General features: G+C 41.6%; 1 protein-coding gene and 1 long non-coding RNA gene across 2 annotated transcripts in view; both read right to left on the bottom strand.

The window, feature by feature from the left end:
• The window catches only part of LOC120721782 (glucosidase 2 subunit beta-like), a 162,303-nt gene that overhangs the window by 91,596 nt on the left and 44,534 nt on the right, over window positions 1–26,173 (bottom strand). Inside the window, exon 9 of the mRNA XM_040012325.1 lies at window positions 13,933–14,019. Coding sequence (XP_039868259.1) covers window positions 13,933–14,019 — 87 coding nt within the window. The remainder of the gene's footprint in view (window positions 1–13,932; window positions 14,020–26,173) is intronic.
• LOC120721788 lies at window positions 73–13,925 on the bottom strand. Its single transcript, XR_005693257.1, has 2 exons — window positions 13,648–13,925; window positions 73–13,442 (listed from the first exon to the last, which is right to left on the bottom strand). It is a non-coding gene; the product is annotated as an uncharacterized LOC120721788 (long non-coding RNA).

The following is a 26,173-nucleotide window of genomic DNA, read 5'->3' as shown; positions in this document are numbered from 1 at the left end:
TGAGCTCAGGTTCTGAAATCTTCAAATCTGCCAGGGAATTTGTACTGAACCTATTCGATTGAAATTATGCTATTTTATGTGTTAGAAATCAGCAGGGATAGCATAAAGCAGGATCGACAGACGCAGGAACCTGTATTTTGAAGCCTTGATAACAGCTTTCATCCCACTGCCATCTTTTTTTTTTTGTTAGAGCCAAAAGTGACCATATTCAGAGAATATGCTGGAGTGCTAAATTATTTGCTAATGCTTGTGACCTTGGTTAACAAGGTAAGGTTTAAGACATAGATCCCTGCTTATTGCATTTCAGCTACTCCTTTGTTACCGCAGCAGATAGCTCCACATGTTTGATTTAGCAGACTTTTACACAGACACCCTTCCCAAAAGAAGGTTTGGAATTGAACCAGCAGCCTTTCACTTGCATTTAAAGAATGTTCCAAACAGGAGATTTATTAAAAAAGGGAAAAAAATACAATAGACACTATAGACACAAACATCAATGAGCAACACCTGCACTGGTTAGCAATGTGTTAGCACAGTTAGCACTGTGTTAGCACAATTAGCACTGTAGCTTCACTGTCGCTAGCAGGTTCTGGGTTTGAACCTTCTGACTGGCAGGGCCTTTCTGCATGGAGTTTGCATGTTCTCCCCTGCACAGGTTTAGTCTGGCATAGCTAAAGCCCCGCCCCCCCACAGTCCAGTCCAAACACATGCATATTAGGCTAACTGCTGATTGTGCTATGATGTCAACTATGATGACCACTCGTTAGCTAACGAATGTGCCGTTTCACACCACAGATAATCCTTCATTCAATCAATCCTTCAATCCTTCAAACAACTTTTCGATTAAATGACCTGACATGATCGACCGATTTCATAAACTCAGCAGGTTTGTGTCAACTCAGAAAGCAGTTTCACCATCGACTTCTATAGGACCGGAAGTATTTTTGTAACCACAGCTATCACCATCTGGTGGCCTTTAGACAGAATTCAGGGAGGATTTTAGACACTTCTGCATTAGCATCTATGGACAATATCGACCCATTCCCTGACGCTAAACTTAATAAGCAGTCAACAAACCTGAAAACAGATGGATTAAAACCATTTATTCTACCATGCTATATTTTGGGTATTTTATCGTGCATTTTCAGAGTCAGCCTCTAGTACCTTTTCGATAAACTGCAGTTCTGGTCAAACATTTCCTACTTTTTTTAAGCCTCTGAGCTGTCAAACTGTGAACATACAAATGCCAGTACAAAAGGAAAAATACAAAAAACAAAGCTGAAATGATAAAAAAAAACAAAAAAAAAACACAAGGTCAGCCAAGTAGTAGCTCACCCAACTCACCATGAAATGACAAACGCAACACTGATGTTGAGCACACTTTGAACATCCATTAGGTAACCATTGTGTGCACGTTTGATTAAAGTCTGACCAATAACTGTGAACTTTGGACGGACAGGTCGATGGATGGACCAGTCATTTGACTGGATGTGCTAAAAATCCCCAATTTACAAATCCCAATGAAGTGCATTGGTGTTTCAAGGACACAGGAGCTGATGCATTTATTATCAACACATTTACAGCTCACTAAACAGATTACTCATTAAAGTTTTCTCATTATGCTAACAGAAAACATAATTCAAGCACTATTATGTTGCTTTTAGTTGCATACAAATGCAATTTCTAAAGAGTAACAGTCGAAAACACAAACTAGCTGCTTTAAATTATTAATTCTTCTTCGTTCACCTTTTTTCACTCCCTGTGTGTTTATGCACCACTCTGCATTTAATTAGGAATTATTATTAATCTCTTGGTCTCTCCCACAGCGTGTCTTTTGTCCTGTCTCCCTCCCCTCACCACTAACCTGTCTCAGCAGATGTCTGCCCCTCCCAGAGTCTGGTTCTGCCGGAGGTTTCTTCCTGTTGAAAGGAAGTTTTTCCTTCCTACTGTCACCAAATGCTTGCTCATATGGGTCACCTGACTGTTTCAGTTTTCTCTGTATTATTGTAGGGTCTTAATGCCTTAAGGTGACTGCTGTTGTGATTTGGTGTTATCTAAATAAATTGGAATTTAATTTCTTAAAATGGTTCAGTATACAAAAAGTGAGGAGAGCTTAAATTTTAGAATCGCAATACAAAACATGTTGGCTAGTTACTACAATTTAATATTATGTGGGGACAAAAATAATTTATGCTAGCTTGCTAATATGCAGTATGCAATGTAAATAACATAACATACTGTGCTAGTCAGTAACTTGGTCTAGATGACCAGTGAATATATCCATGTATGCTTTATTTTTATTGAATATATAAAATATATTTCAATCCTTTATCCTTTTCCATTCATTTAAAAATCCAGCTAGTATTGCGGAGTTATAAATAGATACAGTATCTTCGTGACAATGGTCAAGGTTCGCCTAACCACAAAGACCTCAACAAGACAAGTTTCCTGCACGTAATGTGGTACTACCACAGGCAGAAATGATGGAAGCTTCACTTCAAGTGCAGTCTTCTCATTCTACCTATCTCTTCACATCCACATCATTCTCCAGTTGTTTGTGTCTGAGAGTGAGACACTGGCAGAGTAAAGCCTTCAAGCAGCCAAATACGCTGCTCTCAGAAATCAGCCGGCACAAGAAAACAGAGGCTTGCTCTTGAAAACTGTCTGCCTTTGAAGGATCTTTATTCTCCGCTCCCCAGCTGCTGGAGATGCGTGTAACTGCTTAGACATACAATGGGTGCATCGCGGGTATTTGTCCACGGAGAGCTGGGCCCAGTAAATGAAAAGAGGGGCACACATACCCAGGAAGCAGCTAATTAATTGACAAGCAGATATTTCGGAATTTATAATCATCAAACAGACTTCATTTTGTTCCCCCACCACCATCCTCGCCAACCCGTTATCCCAGGCGACTTACTTAAGAGACTTATCTTATAAATACAGCCCTAATCAAAATAAATGACTAAAAGCTCTGAGGGAGTTGAAGGCTATACACATTTACATCAGAGGAACTGATGCAATTTAAACAGCCGCCTCAGCACCGCTGAGTTAGGTTCAAATCACAGAGAATCCTAACTTATGTAATACTTCCACTGTTTTTTCTTTTCTTTTCTTTTTTTTTTTTGGTTGTTGTTGTTGCTCAGTTTGGCAGACCTATATTCATGACAGCCAACTAGGAGAGACAGAGCCTCCCTCTATGTGTGTGTTACACTGAATTCCCACAGCAGCATTCGTGCGCTGTGAGTGTATCATATTATAAAGATTTTTTTTCTCACATGCTTTTGTGTCTATTTGACTTCACCGTGTGTGTGTTTGTGCTCGGTGCACATCTGTGGGATTGCCCATCTCTCAGCATTGGTTCAATGCTTAATATTCTTCCTTCTGTTTCCTACCGGGTATACATTTCTTGTAAAATGTAGCAGTGAGAGCGTTTTAACAGCCAGTGGCTTACAGGATCATTTACAGCTGGTCATTGACTGTCTGGCTGAGAAGCAGAGTGGCTGATGGATAGATTGTCAAAGTTTCACCTCGGTCCAAGTTTTGATGGATATGTTATAGCCACAAAGCCCAATATAACAGACTGCACAGACTGTGAAGCCGCAACTCACCGAGTATAAAAGCCCAACAGCTTTCTGTTGATTTAAAGGGAAGCTGTTAGAGAAATTTAATACACCAGCTTCATCTGTACCGAAGTCATGTTTAGGATTAATGTGGAGACAGCAGTGTTTATGACACGACGTGTATCTTTGCACAGGAACCGAGGGGCAACGGCTCAGTGTTTGCACAGCTCCTCTGCCTCTTGACACTGTTGATAACACAAAGTGAACATGACTGCGGCATTTGTAGAATCAGCAGTGTGGAGTAAAGGAGGATCGACGTTGTCACGACTTAGAGTCAGCAAACCCATTTTACCATCCGACCAACCGAACTCAAGTCATTGCACTCTACTGGTGAAATCGGTTGTTTTTTATGTGTTGTCTTACAAAGAAGGACCATAAGAAGAAAATAAGAACGTCGGCTCTCAGCACAATTTTATCACAGTTTACAGATTACAGTCCTGTGTGAAGCATAAAAAGAAACAATCTTAATCTTGAGCACAGTTTGGGTGAAGATCCATTAGCTGACTAAACTGTGTTAAGAGTAGTGACTTGTGAATTGTGGGTGGTATGAGCCATGGTACGAGCTCAGTGGTCCATCAGTGAGATGAGCTAAGAAGATGGATTGCTAAATAGAGCATTTTCTGATTTGCCAAATCAAAAGCGCAATCAAATCTTAGAGAAAGTAGCTTCAGTCTTAAAACAAATCCAAATTTCTGCTGGTTGGGCTATGACAACCAATGCAACCTCTTCTCTAAGGATGAGGATATACAGCAAAGATCCTTTGCTATATCCAAAGGCGACTCTAGAAGCCTGGAGATTTGTTGAGATGATAATTCGCAGATCATGCCCGCTGAATTTAGTTTGGTTTCTGTAATTACTATGGAAAACATTTGTGTATCACATTTAAAGCTGAAGATCAAATCAGCACATTTCATTTACTTTGACCCAACAAGTTATGCACAGTGAACTCAATGCAAAAGCTGCAATCGTGACATTTGCTGAAATCACGTGATTCGCACTATTGTTCAGTCTACTGACTTCGGTGCCCACTAGGTGTCATACCATAACCCTCAGTAACCAGATGTTGCTGTAAATTATACATGGAACAAAAATGCTAATTTTATACACAGTTTATAACCTAAATGATGCTGATTCCCTGTTGACATTATGTGGCGCTGAGTTTGATCAAATATTTGACAATTAGATTAAACGCAGCACCAGGGATGCTACTGAAATTTTGTGGGTGGCACCAATTTGCCAAATCCACTAGCACGACCCATAAGATATGAAAGTCTTCATCACGTCGGATGTGTGTGTCAAGTTTCATAACTTCTCAAGCTTTCTTGGCCCCTCAGCAATAACTTCCTCTTTCATGGTGATTCATCATTCCACCAGGTGGAAATGAAAATTCACAACTTTCACAGAGAAGCATCGTCAAGGTCTGAAGTTCATTTAAATCACTTTTGAGGTGGATGTGGTAAACCTCTCTACTTTCAAGGTTAGGCTTAAGACTCTTCTTTATGATAAAGCATCTAGTTAGGGTTGGATCACGTGATCCCGTATCTGCCTTTAGTTATGCTGCAATGGGTCTAGGCTGCTGGGGGCTTCCCATGATGCACTGATTGTTTCTTCATCACCACCTTTTGGCAAGCTTTTTGTTTATACCAGTCAAAGCAGATGGCTGCCTATCCCTATGGCTGGTGCCGGAGGTTGCTTCCTGTTAAAGGGGAGTTTGTCCTTCCCACTGTCACCAAGCGCTTGCTCATGGGGGTTGTCTGATTGTTGGTGTTTTAACTGTACTGTAGTGTCTTTACAATATGAAGCACCCTAAGATGCTGTGATTTGGCGCTACATAAATATAATGGAATTGAATTGAATGGAACCTATAAAGAGAGGTTCATCAAAGTATAAAAGGCCTCCTGTCGGCTTTGTGGTAGTCTAACTATTGCTGGCTACTGGTGTATAGGTGTGTTCAGGTAAGGGAAAGGTGAAATTTGGTGAAAGTTACAGCACTTTTGTGCTTTATGGTAAAATATCGAAATCATGCTATTTGATGCAAACTCGCTGTTTTCAAGAATAAGTAATCCAACCTCCTTATAGCTTTCCTGACCAAGTTTTAGATGGCTCAGGTCAACCTGCTTAGATCAGTGCATTAAAGTTCAAAACATGTCATTTCCTGTCAGTAGGAATTGCCACTGACCGTTATCAAACATGAAAAGTCTGGTCTAGATTCTACAGTTTAATGATGACTGAACTTCTTTACCCGCACCAAAAATATTAAAGTGCTCTGTCTTTCCGTTCACTCTGTTTAACTTGGCCACATTTTAGGATCTGATGCTGGCAGAATTTAAGAGTAGATCAAGGCAGCACAGGCAGTGTGTGCTGGTGGAAGAGTCCATATGTGTGTCTGAGAGACAGCGTGTGTCCTCTGCGAGAGGTAAAATAATGACAGGCGAGAACGGATGGCTGGTGACGCGGTGACGAGGAAAGTGCCACATATTTTGGGCCTCAGGCTGGGCAGATGTGAAAAAACTTCTTCTCTTTTCCCTTCTTCCCCCCGGTTGCCTTCTCCACTCTTCCTCGCACCACCCCTCCCTGCGACGCTGCTCAAACAAAGGACAAAGACGCCCTAAGTGGTTTTCTTTTTCCGATCCCATACGTGTCCGCTGGCGCTTTCGCTCTTCTGTATCTCGAGCTCGCAGCGAGAATAGTGACAGAATGAGTCACGGTGGTTTTTTAACAAGCCAATCTTTTGATTAATTTTAATGGCACTTGCTAACAAAATCTTCTTTCACTGGGAGAGAACGTTCTTATTATCACACGTTAAGTTGTGTTTTTGCATGAGATGAAATTATCTTTGACAGAGAGAAATATTACGATTCCAGATGTGCATTTTGCACCTTTTACTGTGTGAGTCATGCCTTCTGGGAAGTGGCACATAGTGTCGGCATACAGTGTACAAGCTACTGCGATGAACTATTAAAAAGAAAAACACGGTGCAGAATCCAGAGACTCCAGGTGAGATAACACAGACTATTAAGGTTAGTTAAACCCGCATTTCTCTGCACGTATATATCAGAAGGTGATGGCTATCAGCGCTGAGAAAAACAGCAGCTTGTGCGACGCACTCGCACTTTCAGGTCATGCCAGTTGGCTCCTCAAAAGCGTGACAGCGATGAGATCCAGACAGAACAGGAACAAGAAAGTAAAAGAGCAGAAGGGGAGAACATGGCAGCCAAGAACTACCACTTCAACATCAAACGAATGTTGTCACAACAGAGCAACAGAGCCACCCCTTTTAACTGTGACACCATTCAGCTGCTCATCACGCTGAGCGGGGTAAGGCGGAAAGCTACTGTAAGTCAAGCACAAGCACGGTGTTTATTAAATCAGAGAGCTGGGAGCAGTGAAAAGTGTGCATACTGTCTAAGCGGCGTTAGAAAGGCGGCCTTTTTCTCATCCCTCCATGAAAATGAAAGTTGGGAAGGGAAATGAAGTGTGTCTTCCAATGACGGTAACGGCGATCAGCGAAGCTTGAGAAATATGGTTTTGAGAGCTTGGTGCTGGAGTTTGTAAGAGCCAAAAAGAAACAATATATGTGAAAATCTAGAGGCATCATTTAATGGTTTCTGATTTCACAGAACGGTGCGGCTTTTTCAAAATCAGAAGGGAGAAACGGGGCTGTGAAGGTTGATGACGTAGTCATTTATGTAAATGTGTAAGTTGCTGAAAGAAGCAGTTAAGTTTCTCTATAATCTTTAAGGCGGGTAATCGTATCATTTAGTGCTATAAATGATTCAGCCTGTGGGAAGAGAAAAAAAAACAGATTTTTATCCATATGTTGGCATTTTAGCTAACAGTGTCAGATGGATCAGCAGAAGTTCTGTAGTCATGCTAAATTTTAAAGAAACAGCTAAATGATCAGGAGCCAGACTCTCAGCTGAAAGAACTGTTGTATCTCTGACAGAAGGAAAACGTGAGGCAGGAAAAAAAAGAAGAAGTAGGAGTGTCGGGGAGGCAGACCGAAAAGAAAGGCTGTCTCCTAGCGGACGCCGGCGTGCGGGGCTTGTCAGTCGTCATCGCGTGCCACTCTCCTTGTGAAACTGAGGCAATATACCCCATGAAATATTCACCAAAGTTGTTTTTGCTTAAAAAGGAGTGGCGAGGGGAGTGGGTGGCGGGGAGATGAGGAAAATGTGCTACTATAGATAGATGGAGAGTCCCCCAAATGCTTTTGATGTCAAGCTTGCTCAGGCTTTTTTACATGGGGTGCGACGGGGACACCAGCAGGGGGTCCATTAAATGTTCACACAAATGTACCCTTAACAGCACATCAGTCTCCACAGCCTGAGCTCCCAGTCCCCGACATACTCTTCTAATTCTGCTGTAATCTTTATATATCCAAAGCTTTTGCTACTGATTCTTCTTTTTCTTTATTTGCATTGTGATGTTTGATAGATGTGGCACACTGGGAAAACAAGCACTGTTAGTCTATTATGGGTAAATTACATACTGAGGATTTATTGCTTTTTAATATTTCAACTCAAAAACTGTACATTTACTGCCAGTCAAATCAGTGATATCGAACTGCAGTTACCACCAGCTTTAAACACAAGTGTTCTTTCAAATCCAAAACCCAGAAATACAACGAAAACAAAACAAATAAGAAAGTTGATGTGCGAGCTTTTAGTGGGCTGCACAAATTCCTCCTGAAATGTTATTTACTGTAACTAAGGCCAGCAGTGATGTTGCAATTCTATGAAAAGACAAATGAGGGAAGGTTAACGTCATTTAAAAATGTACAAAAAAACAAAAAAAGACTGAATAATTAGGTCCTAATTAGGCTTAGGAGAGTTGGTGATTCATTAGCCGTGTTTGCTTTCGACGCAGCAAGTGCTGTCACGGCTTTTGTATCTGTGACTACCTCCGTTGCCGGGATGAGCATTGTGCAGGGGACGTAAGCATGGCGTGGAATAACAACATGCCATTAGCTGCTGCAGCTGCTGCGAACGCTTTCAATACAACACAACTGCACACGGTCCCTTTGTGTGTGTGTAATAAGGTCAAGACTGTCAGTTTTGACGTAGCACATTGTATAACACACCCCTCTCCTGATCAGGAGTTTCAATGTGGGGCGTCTCAGGAAAATGAAAGAATGGTAACATATGTAGTTGCTTTTTAGACGTATCTGGACAGCGACAAAGAATTATCTGTATTCTGCTGATGCTTAGCCAAGCTGCTGTTTTCAGTTTGAGGGCCCTCATGCCGTGATCACACGTCTCTCCGTGTTCCTTTTTAACTTGAAGCCGGAGTTTCGGAGTTTCAGATATCACACCCCAGTTGTCCGTGTTCCAGTACTAGCAGAAAAAAGTCAGCTGCAGCAGGTTCATGGAGTTAAGCTGCCCAGGGCTCTGTGTACAAGCCCAGCTCCAAAAAAGTTGTCACGCTGTGTAAAGCGGAATTTATGGTCCAGCAGAGGTAGCACAGGGACGGCCTCTCTGCCAGGTGCAGGCGGGGTACAAAGTATGCCGATGTGTGTGGGCCACTCTTGCTTGTGCTGTTGTTGGTCCGTCAGCCAACCGTGGAGGAAATCGAAGCTATAACATAGAAACAGCTGAAGTGGAACAGAGTGTTAAAAACTATGAAGTGTCCACTGCAGCCACCGTCTCTGCTTTTCCTGCTGTATTTTTTCATCTTTTAAGTTTTTTTGGCGGTTCTCCTGTTCCCAGTAAACTCTGCTGTTGGCCCCTCCCCTGCCCAGGCCCCTTTGTTAACCACTCATCATCCGTAGACCCTTCATCTGCTTCCACCGACGTGCAGTCAGGATCTTGGAGGTCTGAGGATTGTGGTTAAAATGTAAATAAAAGCTAAATTTAATAATGTGCAAATCTCATAAACTCACATTTTCTCAATACCAGAACATAGAAAACATATCAAATGTCCCACTTTCATAAAAAACACCGGCTCATTTCAAATTTAACGGCAACAACACATATTATAAAAAGTTGTGACAGGGCCATGTTTACCACTCTGTAGCATCCTCGCTTCTACTGGCAAACAGTCTGTAAACATCTGGGAACTGAGCGGACCAGCTGCTGGATTTACAGGAGAGGACTGTGTCCCATTCTCGTCTGATCCTACTGTAGGTCTTGATCTCCTTTTTTTAAAATTTTAATTTCATGTTGCTACAACTGGTTTTAGTTAGCAACTCGACACCCGGGGTCTTCTACTATGGAGCCATGCTGTTGTAATAGGATGGTGGTGCTTTTGGATCATGTCTTTTGCATGTCAGAGCTTTAGCCTGGATTTGTGGATGTCGTGGTTTAGCTCTGTTCACGCACAGTGATTCCTGGGCCCATGCAGTGGCTTCCATGAGAGACTCATGCCTGTTTATAAGTGCTGCCCTTACAGCTTACCAGTATGTTTTTTTGGCCACACCTAAAGAGCTGTTTCTAGAGGCTTGGTTTCACTTCTGCAGACTGAGAACGGCCCGAGAGCCTCTCGGACCCCATGCTGTGGCTTCACAGTAGCAGCTTCCAGATGCAAATGCCAGCCCTTTTAGTTGCTTAATTGATGAAGACACATCAAAGGAATAGCCCACACATGTCCATAAAAAAAGCTTTTGAGTCAATTGTTCAATTACCTTTTGGTTCCTTGGGGGGAAAAGGTAGCTTCATATTAAATTAGCTGTATTTCCTTAACACTTTCTCCAATTTTGAAGCGAATAGCCTCAAATTAAAGCTGAGAATCTGCACTCCAAGCCCACATTCATTATGTAACTGTAACACGAATGCTTCGGTAAGCAGCTGAAACTGAGCATATGGCTAGAAGGTAATGGCCGTGACGGAGAGGCTTGATTGCATATTGAAGAGCCGATATGGAAACTCAGATGATTACAGGTGGATCACAACCTCTTGACAATCTAAGTATCATACTGATGTTTAAGTGGCATACAGAAGCTGTGAGCTTCCAACGGCAAAGCATCTTCATGAAAATGCATTACGAGATCACAATCAGTCCACGCGCACATTTGTAGCGGTTTTTCAGATATCCGCAACGTCACAGCAACTAAAATACTTTGAGAAAAAACAGTGGAGAGGTCGATAAAGAGTTCCTCTCACATCTCAAAAAGAGGAAAGAAATCACTTAAACTGTAAATCAGTAGCACAGGAGGACAGTACAGTAAAAAAAAAATAGTCATTCCTACCTAATAGAGTTCTTGTAAGCACATTAGCACCTAAGCACAATGAACAGAAAGCAGCTTGTGCTCATTTAGTAACACACACACACAAAAAGCTTTTGTGCGCCACATACGGTTGTATTTATAGGTACAACGACAGTTTGTAGGATGGCCTCGACCTTTTGGCTATCACGTGCTCCGTGGCCGTGGCCATGAATAAATATTATAATACCCACTAGAGTACTAAAATCTCAATGTTTATGTAGCTCTTTGTATTCAGTGAAAGGCAACAAACACTCGTCATCTTCAGCATCTTAGGGTTCACAGAAAAATGAACATCTGCATAGCTCGAGGGCCATATCTGGACACTTCTACCAAGCAAGACTCTCAATGTCTGCTTGCCTGCATTGTGGCTGTATAATAGTGAAAGGAAGGGATTGGACTTAATAGAAAGAGAAGCAGGTATAAGAGGTAGGAAACCTTTTCACTCTTAGCTTAGCTGGTCTTTACGTTCGGCTCGTTTTTGCCTTTTCTGGTTATATTGATGCGCCGTGGTTTGTTTTGTTTGAAGCTAATGGCGATCCAGCGAAAGAATGAACAGTAAACAAATAGACAGACTCAAAACTGATTGAATGGGAGCTCACATATATTACAGCCATTCCACGTCCACGGTATAGAACCGCAAAGTTGGGAAGTTGGGAATTCAGTGCTTCCTGAGCACCAAGTGAATCTTGTCTACATGACCATCAGTCTCAGTAAGCATAACGTGTACGCTGTTCGGTAAAGTGCTTCATCATATAAAGCGTTACCGCACCTAGCTGGCATAAAAAATGTATTCATTCGTTATCAGCCATGGAATTCCTTCTTTTATCAGTAATGATAATAGAGTCAACCCACTGGATTATTTTAACATTCAGATAATTGTTACAGGGGTAAAATAAAAGGCTGTTCTGGTAACTTTTATGGCACATCAACTTTTCTGCAAGCAATAATCGTGCAAATAAAATGATTCCATTTTCAGTCTGTATGTGTTTCAATGGTGTTTTAATGAAAAGCGGCGAGGCAGGGGTTTGCCTTATAATTCATATTCTGTGATGGAGCAACACCGAGATAAGCCAGGCGGATGGTGACATCTAATCTGAACCCCACTGTTTTTTTTTGGGGGGGGGGGGTTGTCTATGGAAATGACTAGCTTCTTATCGGTGGAGTGGGTTATTTGAGCAGATTCTCGCTGTGGCTTAGTGAAGGGACTCAATCACCACTGCCCAGCGATATGCCTCACTTTCGTCCCCCATCATCCCCCCTTCATCTTTTTATCTGAGGAAAGGAAATGAAAGGATGGTATCTGGTACTCTCCGCGTCCTCGGTTTAGGAGATGGAGAGGAGCGGACATTTTCTTTTAGGCTTTAACTCGCTGATGAAAACATGCGGTCTATAAACCTGCGCTCTGAAAAGAAATACACTGGCAATTTATTGACTCTGGATGTGCACCGACTCAAAAAGGAAGTAGTTATGAGGTAATTTGTGGTGTGACAGCTGCATTTATAACTCTGGAGTAATCAAGCTTTTACACATTTTGGTTAAAGGAACACCATTTTTCCTCATTTTCTGATTATCTTCTGGGCTTTTTCTCTTGTCTCCACATTTTTCTTGGAGGTTATTGCACACAGCCACTGGAGATGATGCTTTTGTTTTTCTGTGTACGTGTACAGTATGCGGTTAATGTAGGAAAATGTTTTTTAATTTGCAGGTAGAAATGGGTTTTGGGTGTGGAGAAGAGCAAAAATGGGACAGACAGAAAGGCTTGAGAAGTTTGCAGTCCACAGTAGGTAGATAAAGGGAGGGCCCAGTGACAGATGTCAGGGCTCGGTCATGCATCATTTATTAGTCGGTAAATTTCAGGGGAATCACAGCGTTCGCTGGTTTCTCTACAAGAGGCAGAGTAAATGTACCCTGTCCGACTACTTTGGTGAACCTTAAAAGGCGACTCACACTATTTTGCATCCTTGACAGTTTTGTCCTAAACTAGGAGAAACTATTGCAATGCCTTTATGTCAGGCCGGAATTGGACTTCTGTAAAAACACACAACAATTTTGAAGGTTGCAGAGCCTCCAAATCTCACCTGTGTCTTACATAAGAAGAGGCTGTGACAAGAGGCCGGACTGATACAGGAATAAAGCAAGGTTAAGGCTTTACAGCTTAAGTTGGGAGCTCTGTTAGGGCATCATTCGGCACCGTAATGATTCCTCTGAATGATAACATCAGCACATTAGCACAAGTATAAAATCCCATGTCTACTGTATGATTTAAAAGCACCAACATTAGTTAACAAGGATTAAACCTGTCTGTGTGACCAAATCTGGTGTATTTACATGACAAATTTAAGTGCTTATGTTAATTAATGTGCGCTGTCCCCTTTAAAGAAACATAACCAAGGAGCTGAGCTGTGTGCCATTAGTTTTACAGGGTTTTAGGGGTACTGGAGGAGAATTTCTAGAGTCCTCCTTGTTCCTGTGAGCTGATAGGAAGGCAACAGTCAGTCAAGTGACAAATAACCACATAGCCAAGTTATGCAGAAGAGAATCTCTGAACAGATCATACCTTGACGCAGATGGGCTACAGCAGCACGAGACCACACTTGGCTAAGAACAGGAAACTGAGGCTGCAGTTTGTACATGCTCACCAAAATTAGAAAATAGAACAAAAAATGTAATCTGGTAAGAAGAGTCTCAATTTCTGCTGCAAAATCCAGCTGGTAGTGTCAGAATTTCATGTAAACAACATAAAAGCATGGATCCATCCTCCCTTGTAACAGTTCGGGCTGGTGTTGGTAGTTTCACGGTGTAGGGGATGTTTTCTTGGAAGACCTTAGTACCCTTAGTACCAACTGAGCATTATTTAAACCCCACAGTCCACCTGAGTGTTGCTGAATGTGTCCCTTTATGACCACAGTGGATCCATCTTCTGTTGGCTGCTTCCAACAGAATGAAAAACAATGTCACAAAGCTCAGATCATCTCAAACTGGTTTCCTGAACACGAGTTCACTGTACTCAAATTACCTCCACAGTCACCAGGTTTAAGTCCAATAGATGTGCAGCTACACAATAAAAAGGTAAAAGATAGCTGATAGAATTAAAAAAAGAGCTCTTACTTTGACAGTGTCGCCTCTCGTCAGGACGTCCCAGAGTGTGCTCTGAAACTTGGAGAGATCCATCCTGTGACCTCTGTCCAACAAAGCCTGGGAGTGAGAGGAAAATCAAAAAGGTGAATCAAAGCGTGACAAACATGAGTCTGAGCACCCGAAAACAGCTTTACAAAGACATTCAATGTGCAACCGTATCATATAAATTAGTTGAAAACAGCCCACATTACCAGCACTCAGTATATGAAGTTCCTAATAAATAAATAAAAAATTCAATATGACGGGCACCGCAAATGTGCACATCTCCCCCTAAAGCACATATGTATTCTGACAGACCTCAGGTTGCACACAAGCTGGTAATCTTGCATCTGTTGTGCAGTGTGCCTGGTGGCCCCACAGGTATAGGCTTATAAAAAGTGCCTTACATAACTGATAATAAACTGCACATCATCCATCTCCCATTCAGCTCACCTCCCAATAATCCCCGCTGCCATATCTGCTTATCTATTCAAGTCACCCTCTCATTAAATCAGCTTTTACAGCCAAATGGAAGAAGTTTACTACTCATAGAAGTCAAATACCATTCATCATGAGGAAGGCTGTAGTTATACAGATATAGACTGCATGTTTTAATTCACTGGAGGACAAACGCATCCTTCCTCCTATCTCAATAAACATAGACTCCTGCAGAAATAAATAAATAAATAAAATAAGGTGGGGGGAAAAATTGACAGGCGAATTAATCTGCTGCCTTTTGCCTGCCGAAATGGAAGTCAGTGAGGCGGCGCATACCAGTGGGTGCCCATCAGTCACAAGACCTTGTGCGGGGCCCGAAAACAGCTGAATGTGATGCCACTGCACATTGGGAGGTAAAGGATGGTGACAGAGAAGTTGGTACAGCTTTCAGTGTTTATTCATCTGAAACAGTGTCCCCTGGAAGCCATTTTGGCAGCAATGTATCACAGCAGGCGCTGACCTTTAGATGCTATGCACAATTAAGCTAAGCTAATAAACACAACTGCGGATCTGGACTCGTGGAACGGAAGGCAGGTGGCTGTGAATCACGCTGGACACGTGAATGGCATAAAGCTCACTTGGGTGGTGTTTTCAGAGCGAAAACTGAAATGTGTTTGTTATGGAGGAAATGAGCTGAATTTCGAGCTTTGTCTGGCGCTGTAGAGGCTTTCTGATGCTCCGGGTGGCCTCTACGCAGAGTACAGAATTGTCCACGCGCTCAACTGAAGCAGTCCTTCGCTGAAACAACATACAGTAACCTTGCCTTGACAGCTTAGTTAGTTAGTTAAGGTTTTAGTTAATGGTTCTTGTAAGAACTGCATCGGGCTGTCTAGACATTAGTATTGTGTAAGAAAAAGAAACCTGGCAAGTCTTTTTTTTCTCTCAACTTTTTGGCTTCAATAATATTCATCTTGTCAGTTACCTCATCATATTAACCACGACAAACAGATGTACTGACGAAGTGTACACGTGCAGGAACACAAGTGCCTGACTTTTGCCATTTTCAGAAGTTGCCCTTTCTTGGCACACACCAGGTAATGATCTTCTACAGAGGCATTTTCACCACAGGAAACACTATATTTGATCTACGTGAAAGCGTTTCCTGCAAAGCATGTAGGAGGGGGTGCACCTGCTACCAGATCCCTGGTACAAAATCTGCTTAATATCCAGGTGTGCACATGTACGAATAGCGCAGGTAGCAGTCAGATTAATTCACAGCACACAATTAGACAAGTGTGGGGACATCATTTTTCCTGCCTCTTACAGGAAAAATGATGTCCACACACTAGGTGGTACTCCTGTCTGAACTAAACACAGTTGAACAGAAAAATTTCCTATCATGTGCAACATGTCTTCTTCTACTTCTTCTTTCAGTTAATCTCTTTAAAGGTAACCACAGCAGATCATCTTGCTCCATCTCACCTTTTCCTCAGCATCCTCCTCTGTCACACCAACTCTCTGCGTGTCCTCCGTCACTATATCCTCAAACCTCCTCTGAGGTCTTCCTCTTTTCCTCCTGCCTGGCAGCTCCACATCCTTTGTTCAATATATCCACTATCCCTCTTCTGCACATGTCCATCTCAGCGTTGCTTCTCTAACCTTTTCCCCAAACTGCTTGGCCTAAACTGTCCCTCTAATGTACTCATTTCTAATCTTGTCCATTCTGCTTGCTCCCAAAAATCTGAACATCTTCAGTTCGGCCTCCTGTCTTTCTGTCGGTGCCTCCGTCTCCAAACAACACACGACATCAGGTCTCACTACCAACTTGTAAATCTTCCCTTTTATCCTGCTATCCTTCTGTCATAAATCATCCTTGACACTCATCTCCACCCTGGGTGCCTCTCTTCATCACCTCTCTTGTGTGCAGTACATTGCTTTGGATGGTTGACCCTAGTTAATTAAACTCAACCACTGGTACACCTGTCTCCCTCTCATGAACACACACGTTCTGTCTCATTTCTACTGACTTTCATTCCTCTTATCTCCAGAGCATACCTCCACCTCTCCAGGCTCTCTTTCACCTGCTTCCTACTATCACTACAGATCACAATGCAATCGGCAAACATAATAGTCCACAGAGACTCCTGTCTGTCACTCTTACCACACACTCCTGTCCTCATACGTGTCCTGCAATACCCTCACATACCTCTCTGCCACTCGTGACCTCCTCACGCAGTACCACAGTTCCTCTCTTGGCACTCGATCATATGTTTTCTCTAGATCCACAGAAACAGAGCTCAGCTCCTTCTGACCATTTCTATACTTCTCCATCAACTCTCTCAAAGCAAACATCACCTTTAGTGCTCTTTCTCACTCATCGTGACCTCTTTCGCAACCTAGCTTCAACAATCTTTCCCGTATCTTCATGGTAAGGTTCATCAGCTTTATCTCTTTGTAGTTCCTACAGCTCTGCACATCACCCCTATTCTTTAAACTCAGTACTAGTACACTTCTTCTCCAATCCTCAGACGTCCTCACTCTCAGGACTGTGTCAAACAATGTGCTCTCTGACCTCTCTCCTACACAGGCATGAGCTACAAGTGAGGTAGAATATTCTGACCTGAGAGTCTCGACATTTTCAGGAGTTCACGTGTAGAAACATCTGGATCCAGGGTTCTCAAAGAGTGGCGTCCAGGCCATCGGTAGCTCCCAGTAACAACTTATGAGCCCCATGATTGCATCAAAGTAGGAATGCACATAACATTTATCCGCGCTCTATATGCCATCACGTCGTAGCGCGTAATCAAATTCAGGGAAAGTATCTTTCCACTTCAACACCTTTCCATTAGTCATCACGACAGAGTAACCTTGAAACGTAATAGCGAGACGCCCATTACATTTCCCTCCACCAAATACAGCTGCACAAAGAAATGTAAGATTCATGGTTATGTGAAAATTCGCCAACAGTTCTGAGAAATAAGCTCCACACTTCATATAGTCAAACGAACGCACGGGCTGATGAATCAGTATGCAAAGATATTGCCTTACAAGAGAAAAGAGCTCAAATAACATGGTTACATACTTTGCTATGTTATTTGATAGATCCAGCCGGTCCCAGAAGCACAGTTCTACAAATACCATTTATATCTACCTGGCAAGAGAATATTGGGTTTCTAGTCAAAGTTATGAAATGTATCACCTTGCAAATATGTGAAAAGAGCACAAACAAAAAGATGAGACATCCATTACCATGAACCCACACAACTGAAAATATTACCACTCCCACGCCGTATTAGTACATAAGGCATAGAGGATTGTACACATGCATGAGTAGAAAGTCACACAGGTAATAAAGCTGCAGCTACTTTTGTTTATTTGCCTCATGTACGAGTCCCTCTCCCTTCATTTAGGCTTTTATCCTTTGCTCAGTCGGGTACCCGGCAACAAATACACAAACACAGTACGTTGTTCAGACAAAGCAGTACTTACAAGTTAGGCGCCACACCAGCTTCCACAGTTAGCATGGTGAAATTTTCAGCAGTAAGCAATACCACTTAATGTTTTAATTATCATTAAAAAACTGTGTTTGATCATCAAACTTTTATCAGTCACGGAAAACAGTGTCCTCATTTACCCAAAGGCAAGTGCGCAGGTGCAGCATGCAACGTGGGTTTGCTTTGAATCTAAAAAAACACAGCTCAAGGCAGTGAGGGAGCTCTAGAGATTTCTCAGCCTTCTAAGAGGACCAACCCCTCTTTCTCTTTTCTCAGACTGTACATCCTCGATTCCTTTTCGCGTGTTTTTAGCCCTTGCCACTAGAGACGCAGGCGGGGGAGGCGGGGAGAGAGAGGAGTCGGGCAACAGGTATGTAACAAAATGAGACATCCTTGCTTCGGAGCCATCGTTTTAAAAGCAGTGTCAATTAAATGTGACATGTAGCACACAGCTGCATTGTGCTGTTTGCTTTTTCTTTTTTGTGATCGCAGATGTCAGATAGGCACGACAGTGTTTGTGACAGCATATATATATTTAGGCCCACTTTTAATGAAATTCCCAATGCAGCACAAAGTGACAAGAGTGTACAGACACACTTTTTTTTTTTTTGAATCACACACATATACAGTGAAGGGCAGAAAGTCTGACAAGAAAAGACACATCTGAAGTTTGGCTGCAAGCTGGAGTTTAAAAGAGCACTGAGGGCGACTTGAGCTAAGATGGTCACCCTGTCTGCAGAATGAAAACAGCTTCGTGGCCACAACCGCAGGCTTTAAAGGAAATGCAGGCTGAGTTCATGTTTAGCCGAGTGCACGATGTGGGGATTTTGGAGCAGGGGAAGAATGTCAGGGTTTGTCTCTTTAACACGCTAACAGCTTGTCAAGTATGTAAGCGGAAGCTCTCGGTATCTGCGGACTAGTTATGTACATCAAACTGCTTCTAAAATATCCTCAATAAGAGAGACACACTGTAGACCCGTGGGTGACAAACTCTTTTTATGACGTGGGCCACAAACAGCCCACTTTGATCTTAAATGGGCCGGACTGGTGAAACTCCTCTATAGAAGTTTAACTACACATTTAAAATCCCTGATATATATTAGTATAAGATAAAGAAGTGCAGTTCCAGCAAATGAAGGAAATCTGTCAACACAAACAAATAAATGTGTGAAATATGACTTTTTGTTTCTTTTTTTATATATATTGAGAGAATCTGAAAATTCTACAGCAGAAAGTGAAAAAACAGGAACTTTTCTGTAATTTAATCTATTACTTCATTACTTTGATGCAGGATGAATGGCAATGGGAGAGCTCCCTAAACCTGTGAAAACACAGTTAAAAGTCCAAAATCTATGCCAGGGACGTCAAACTAATTTTACATCGTGGGCCACATAACAGATCACTTTGATCTCAAGTGGGTTGGACGAGTGAAATTCCCCCTTTCGATCATAAGGAAGATAAACCACACATTTAATCTCAGAGTTAATATAAGATTTAAGAAGTGCAATTTCAACGGGACGTCACAGTTTTTATACAAGACGATGAGATCGTGCCGGAGTAAATGAACAACATCTGTCAGCATGACTCTTTTGGCTTTAACTGTAAAAAAATAAATAAATACATAAAATTACAGATAAACAATCCTGATCGCTCAATGCACAGACTGTGATGTCACTATAAAACAGCTTGCTAATTCACAGAAAATGTTGTTTTTGTAAAAAACAATAACAAAAACAGACATTTCTACAATAGATTCTAAAGAACAGGAACTTTTCAGTCATTTAAATGTTTATTTATCACTTCAAATTTTCCAAAGCCACACAGCAGGCCAGATTGGATTCTTTGCTGGGCCAATTCTAGCTCCCGAGCCTTATATTTGACATCCCTGCTGTTGGCTCTTATATACATGTCGGTTGTTTGGGCTCCTTGTCCTTTTGGGTACTTTCTTCTTGACACTCGAAATGCAACTTTCTGTTTTGGTTACTACAGGCGTTATGAATAATTGCTGGTGATCCCATTCGACAGAGATGAGCAGGAACGTGGAATAAAGTAGTGAGCAGCGAATTGCCCGAGGCATCGAGAACACCAGTCATCTCAGCCGTTACTGCAGTGTAGGGGTGCACCCCCCCCCCGTCTCGCCGTTCAATCTGAAGCCCAGATGGGTTTCACTGAAACCTTCCGCGGAAATAATCAGCTCTGACCATACTGGAACAAGTAAGTCTGGATTCAAAGTTAATTTGGTGATCAGAGATTATTCAGGCAAACCTTGAGTGATTGCATCGCACTGCTCTGTGAAATTACGCTATTATTCTACCCCAGCAGAGGGGGGGAAAGGAAATTCTACACTGTGAAAAAGTTATTGCCTCGCCTTTTGAGAAATAACACAGTTGTGTGGAAGATAAGGTGAAAATGAGTCACAAATATGAATAATTTCCCAATATCAGGCTGAATTTCTTTTTTTAATTTTCAAAATTCACTGCATGATCCTCTCTGTTAATCCAAGAAAATGGAAAGGGAATCAAGGGAGAGTGATAGCAGTCAACTGTGGGAAGAGACGGCAGCCTATTTGTTGACAGCTTATTAAAATGTAACTAGTTCAGGGGAGCTTTTTAAAAACTAAATGCTTGTTTACAGTAATTGTTACTTAAGCATCAATTGATACAGCTGAAGCTGATAAGCCATATAATAATCCTGCAATGTGCCAGGCTGATTAGACCACCTGAGGCACAGTAATTAGGTAAAGGATAATCAAACTTAATACTCTAAAGCTTTTTGACTAACTTCTGTGAGGCAGGATATTTTAGAGACATACTGATGTAGTACAGTTTTGTGTTCATTCCAGTCATGTCATTGCTCATTCAAACTGTTGATCTTGAATTTAATGTTATCAGCCTTCTGTAGGTTCAGCGTGGAACATGTAAATTGAGGGATAAAATAGTGCAAAGCAAAGTTTCTTCTTTACACTGACAAACTATTTTAGATTTATTTCATTTCCAGTTAAAAGTCCTGATTGTATGGGTTAAAAAATGGTGCTAAGTTAATCATTGATTTGTAATTTAGTCAATTAACCCGAGAGTGTCATTGACTGCAATTTGGTTTAAAAAAATCTCTCCTATATATATATCTCTCTTTTTAGACATTACAGATGATTCAAATACTCAACTTTAAAACTAGGGATGGGTATCGTTTAGATTTTATCCGATACCAGTACCAAACCGGTACTTTTGAAATGGTGCCGGTGCTTAAACGGTGCTCGAACCAGTGCTTAAAGAATGGAGAACACAAACTTTGTCCAAAAACCTCTCATGTTCAGCTGTTTTTTTGTAAAAAGATAACAATGTTAGCCTTTTCTGCAGCTATAGGGCATATATGGCATCACTCTTGGCTGGAAGCAGTGCTTAATCAATGGAAAAAACACAAACTTTGTCCAAAAACCTCTCATGTTTAACTGTTTCCCACTTTTTCTTTGGTCATTTTAGCCTTTTTGGCCAGGGTGAAGGGAGCATCTGCCATCAAACAAGAAGACAGCCGCATGTAGCTATGATGATGTTTGCTAGTTCACCTTACATGCATTAATGTAATAACGTGGTTAGTCTACTCAACGTAAATTACACACGGACAACATTAAGCTACTCACGCAGAGAAGAACGGCTGCTGCTGCCATCATCATCCTCATCATTTCTGCTACACTGGCAGGGCTAGGGGCCAGGACTCTCCTCTTCGGGTTCTTGGGGGATGTTGCAAACTCTGGGTCCGATAACAGGCAACCCACCCGCAGAAGATGTGCTCGATGTGAGGTCGTGCAGCAAGCTATCAAATACGGTGCATTTCTCGGCTTTTAACAAAATGCTATATGTCGCCAGGTGTTTCATCAGATTCGAGGAGTTACCTCCCTTGCACAGTATCAGCTTAAAGCACTTGTTGCAGGCTGCTGAGTTTGCAGAACGTACGTACCTGGGCCCGCCTATTACGCTTGCAAAGGTAAAATGATTGGCTAGAATCCAAAGTGTATGACATCTCAGGGAAAAAAGCACCGAAATGTGCGCTGCTTTTCGGTCTGGTTACTACCGTTTATGTCAGAACCATACCGGTACCCATCCCTATTTAAAACTGAAGTATTGATCAATAATGTAATATCACAGTATATATATACAGAAGAGCGCCTCTGAATCCACAACAAACAATGAAGCAGATGGGCTATGGCAGCAGAAGACCACACCAGATGCCTGTCAGCTAAGAACAGGATATATGCTGTTTTCAACCAAAACTGGACAACAGACGATTGGAAAAACATTGCCTGAACTGATGAGCTTTGATTTTTACTGCAACTACGACATTCAGGTGACACTTCAGTCAGATTTTGGAGTAAACAACAAAAAAGCTTCAGGTTGGTGATGGTGGTGTAATTGAACGGGTCACAAACTGTGTGATGCTATCATGTTAACATGGACCAAAATTGCTAACAAATGTTTCCAGCACCTTGTTGAATCTATTTACCGGTATACTTTATTAGCTGTACCTAATAAAGTGTCCACAGATTATCTTGTTGGGGGGAGGGGGCACAATTTAGAAACTGTGCTCACCAGAGATGAAATAAAAGCCTTCCGCCCAATAGCAATGCTAACTAAATGTATTTGCTAGTGGCTCATTTTAGCACCCTTAGCTGTTAAAAAGCTAAATTTAGCTAGTTTTGCAAACTACTGTAAAGCACATTGCTAGAATTAGCAATATTATAGCCTAAAACTAATACAGATGCTAGCACAATTGGCTAGGAGGCAACCCTGCACGATTAATTGTTTCTCCCTCCTCTACGGGCAGAGAGCATTAAAAAGGACAAGGTATTTGTTGCATGGTCTCCATGACCCTTTTCTACTTGCTAACACTTCACATTGACCAAAAAATAATAACCATATTCATTATGAAAATAATTTTTAATTGAAGACCTAAAGTCTATACTGCACAATGAAAAAAATAACCTTCAAACTTTAAGGCTATAGAAAAGTATTTTCTTTACATCAGGAATATTGCATTTCTCTTCTGCACTAACTTGTCATCATCAGCCCACCTATGCACGCAATTACACCAGGCATATTTCCAGCAAAGCCTGATTTCAAGCTTTAATCATAGGGAGAGAAAAAAGGTGTTGTAAGATTCTTTAATCATGTTAATGAACAGTTCCTCTTTTCTTAAGATAAAAAAAGACGGGCAGATGGATCGATATATAGCATCACATCAGTCCATATTCTCCTCAGTATCTGGGCCCGGGGAACATTTCATAAAGGCCATAGGGTCGGCTTATCACGGAGCTAAATGCCAATGTAATTATTAGTGTCTGGAGATAGTGGAAAGGGAAGCACATCCTGCGGCAGTACACCATATTTAATTAATAAATGTCACTCTGTAGAGGGAGTGAAGGGAGTGCGTGAGAAACGAGAAAAGAAGCGGGGAGGGAGAGAGTCAGAGTGACAGCAATACTGATCCTGACTTAAGTGCACAAGCAAACAGCCACATCTGGTACATGTAGAAATGCACTGGGTAACAAAACACAGGATGCTGAGATTATACAAGCGCGACAACAAGAGTCACATCGGGTCCAGTGTTAAGTCGCTGTTATAAAACATGCGACAACAAGCTGGAAGAAATACTCGGCATACCCTTTCTTTCACAACCGCTTACATATTGCAGCTAATTGGCGACACTGATTTGCAAATAAGGTGTGATGTTCTTACAGCAAACGGAACATTAAAGGTACGGGAGATGGCTCCCGAGGTGGGATCACAGAATACTTCACTTTCTACATTTTTGTACTTGAACTCTGGACAGCGTTACGAGAATGAGGTCAGGAAATGGTTCAAACCTGCCCTTTGACACATCTATGAAAGAAACACAATTACCTGTAGCATACTCGGGGGTATTCGCAGGGTACAGACTAAGGAGCTACCTAACAATTATTTAGCTACTGTCATTAAGGAGCTTGGAAAGAAAAGTGTCTGGACTTCTTTAAGTTGTTTGAAGACATTACACCTCTCATCTGAGAAGCTTCTTCAGTTCTAAGGTCAAATGGTGGAGAGTCCCAGATTTAAGGCCTATGGGAGTGTCCCCCAAAAGGGACAAAGGACCTCCTAATGATCCTCTACCTAATCACACGAGCCAAGGTGTGAAAACGGGTGTAGGTCACAATCAGCCAAGGGTTTCGGGTGAACTCATTGTGAAGCCTAGCCCCACCCTGTCGTGTGATTTCCTGAAGTCAGAAGGCCCAGGACATGAGTGGGCATTAAGGCGTCTGGGAAGGGATCTCAAAACTGGATTATAGATGTAACCAACGCCTATGTTCAAAGATGGTGGTTCACAGTGGACACAGATGGCTTCTTTCACTCCTCTTTCAAATCATAGGTGAAACCAACTAACTCCTCACATACACAGTCTTGAAAAATCTGGCCCCATCATAGCTTTAAATCTCATACGACCATACTGTCACAATAAAGCACTTTGCTCTCAGACTGCAGGCTTACTTCTGGTTTCTCGAGTTTCTAAAAGTAGAATGGGAGGCAGAGCCTTCAGCTTTTTCCTGTGGAACCTTGTCCCAGTTTGGGTTCAGAAGGCAGACACTCTACTTTTAAGATTAGCCTTAAACTTTCCTTCTTGATAAAGTTTATAGTTAGGTCTAACTCAAATGTGTTTGCACTACCCTTTAGTTATGCTTCTATAGGCTCAGGCTGTTGAAGGCTTCCCATGGTGCACTGAGCATTTCTTCTCCACTCCCCTCTTTTCACTCCTCATGTGCTTACACACCACTGAAAACATTTCATTTAATACAAACCACACGTTGATAACGTTTGATATTACAGGAAAATAAGCTCAAAACTGTTGACAACTTCAAATTATGAACATCAGCAAAATCCAGAAGGCATTTTTTTAATATGTGTTAATCAAAAACACAACAGTTTACTCAGTTAAATAAAATTAGCCTTACAACACATTTGTGGCAGCAAATATGGTCGGAATGAAATGTAATGGGAGCTTTTTCAAAATATAATGAAGAAATATTGCTGTTAATGAATGTAGGTGCAAACAGACACAAAATATCCATACAGAACCACTTTAAAGCAGCACTTGGCTCGCATTCAGGAAAGATTGTCATTTAATACAGAGCAAGCCCAGAGGAAGACACAACTTGATTAGTGATTACAATTCTGTCAAAGTCACCACCTTTCTCTTAAACAATTTGCCTTTTGTGTCTAAACTACACAAAAAGATTCAAACCTCAGTCTTTGGTGTCAAATTCTGCCCCCTGGCAGCCGCCATCCACCAATCAACGCACACAGCGGAAACACTTCCTGCTGTGGAGGAAAATGCTGCCAGGAAACATAATTCAAGCTGCAGTTTTCCCTCAGCAATGTCATTAGGAAAACAAATTGGTATTATTAGTATTTCTAGGAGAAAAGGGTTGAAATTGTCATCATTTACACTTAATTCTCAGGAGGAAAGAAAAGGGAAAAAATCCAGTTATGAAATTCTGGTCTTCGCTTGCTCTCGCATGCCTTGCGTGATTGACAGCTTCATTAATTAGCTAGTTAGACTTGAAAGAATGGCAGAGTCCTAGCAATGAGATGAGCGTGGAATATTACAGGAGTAGACGGCAATTTAGCTTCATTTTTCATCATAAAAAGAAACTGAGAGAGCATTTGTATGCAGTAAACATTTCAGCCAGGCGTCTACATATACTGAGCTTGGTAAACAACAAGTAATACACAGACTGGAAATAGACCTGTGTTTGGACATGTATGTAATAACATATTATGAGAGGTTAGGTTAGATTTGACACACTTTCTAACAATATTCTAACACTTATATCCACTATAATATACCACTATCTGTGTAGCAAATCAAACATTAACATTAATTTGGATCAAATAATGAATTCAGTGCTAATAGCAATCCTTTCCAATGTCTACCATTCATATTACTTAGCTCTCAGACACACAGGCCTAGAGATTGGCCAGCTAGGTTACTAGAGAAAAATGTTTGTTCCCAACCAGTCAGCGAATGGTTTGTAAAGTTTGCTGGCTGTCACTAGGTGAAAGTAGTATATGGTACTGCACCAAAGATTCCTTTGGTTACTATTTGTTATGATTGGTAGTTAAACTTGAAAAATGGTAGACGTGTTGAATGTGTTGTTTGTAGCACTACTTTTAACCTTCTAGGACCTGGCGTCCACATATGTGGACATCACATTTTGGGTTGTATAGACCAAAATACTAAATTTTGCTCTACAAGGACCTGATGTCCACTTACGAGGA

The sequence above is a fragment of the Simochromis diagramma genome, unplaced genomic scaffold, assembly GCF_900408965.1.
Source record: "Simochromis diagramma unplaced genomic scaffold, fSimDia1.1 OVJJ01000604.1, whole genome shotgun sequence".
NCBI lineage: Eukaryota > Metazoa > Chordata > Actinopteri > Cichliformes > Cichlidae > Simochromis > Simochromis diagramma.
Note: the sequence above shows the minus strand (reverse complement) of the source record. Positions and strands in the feature narration are given on the sequence as shown.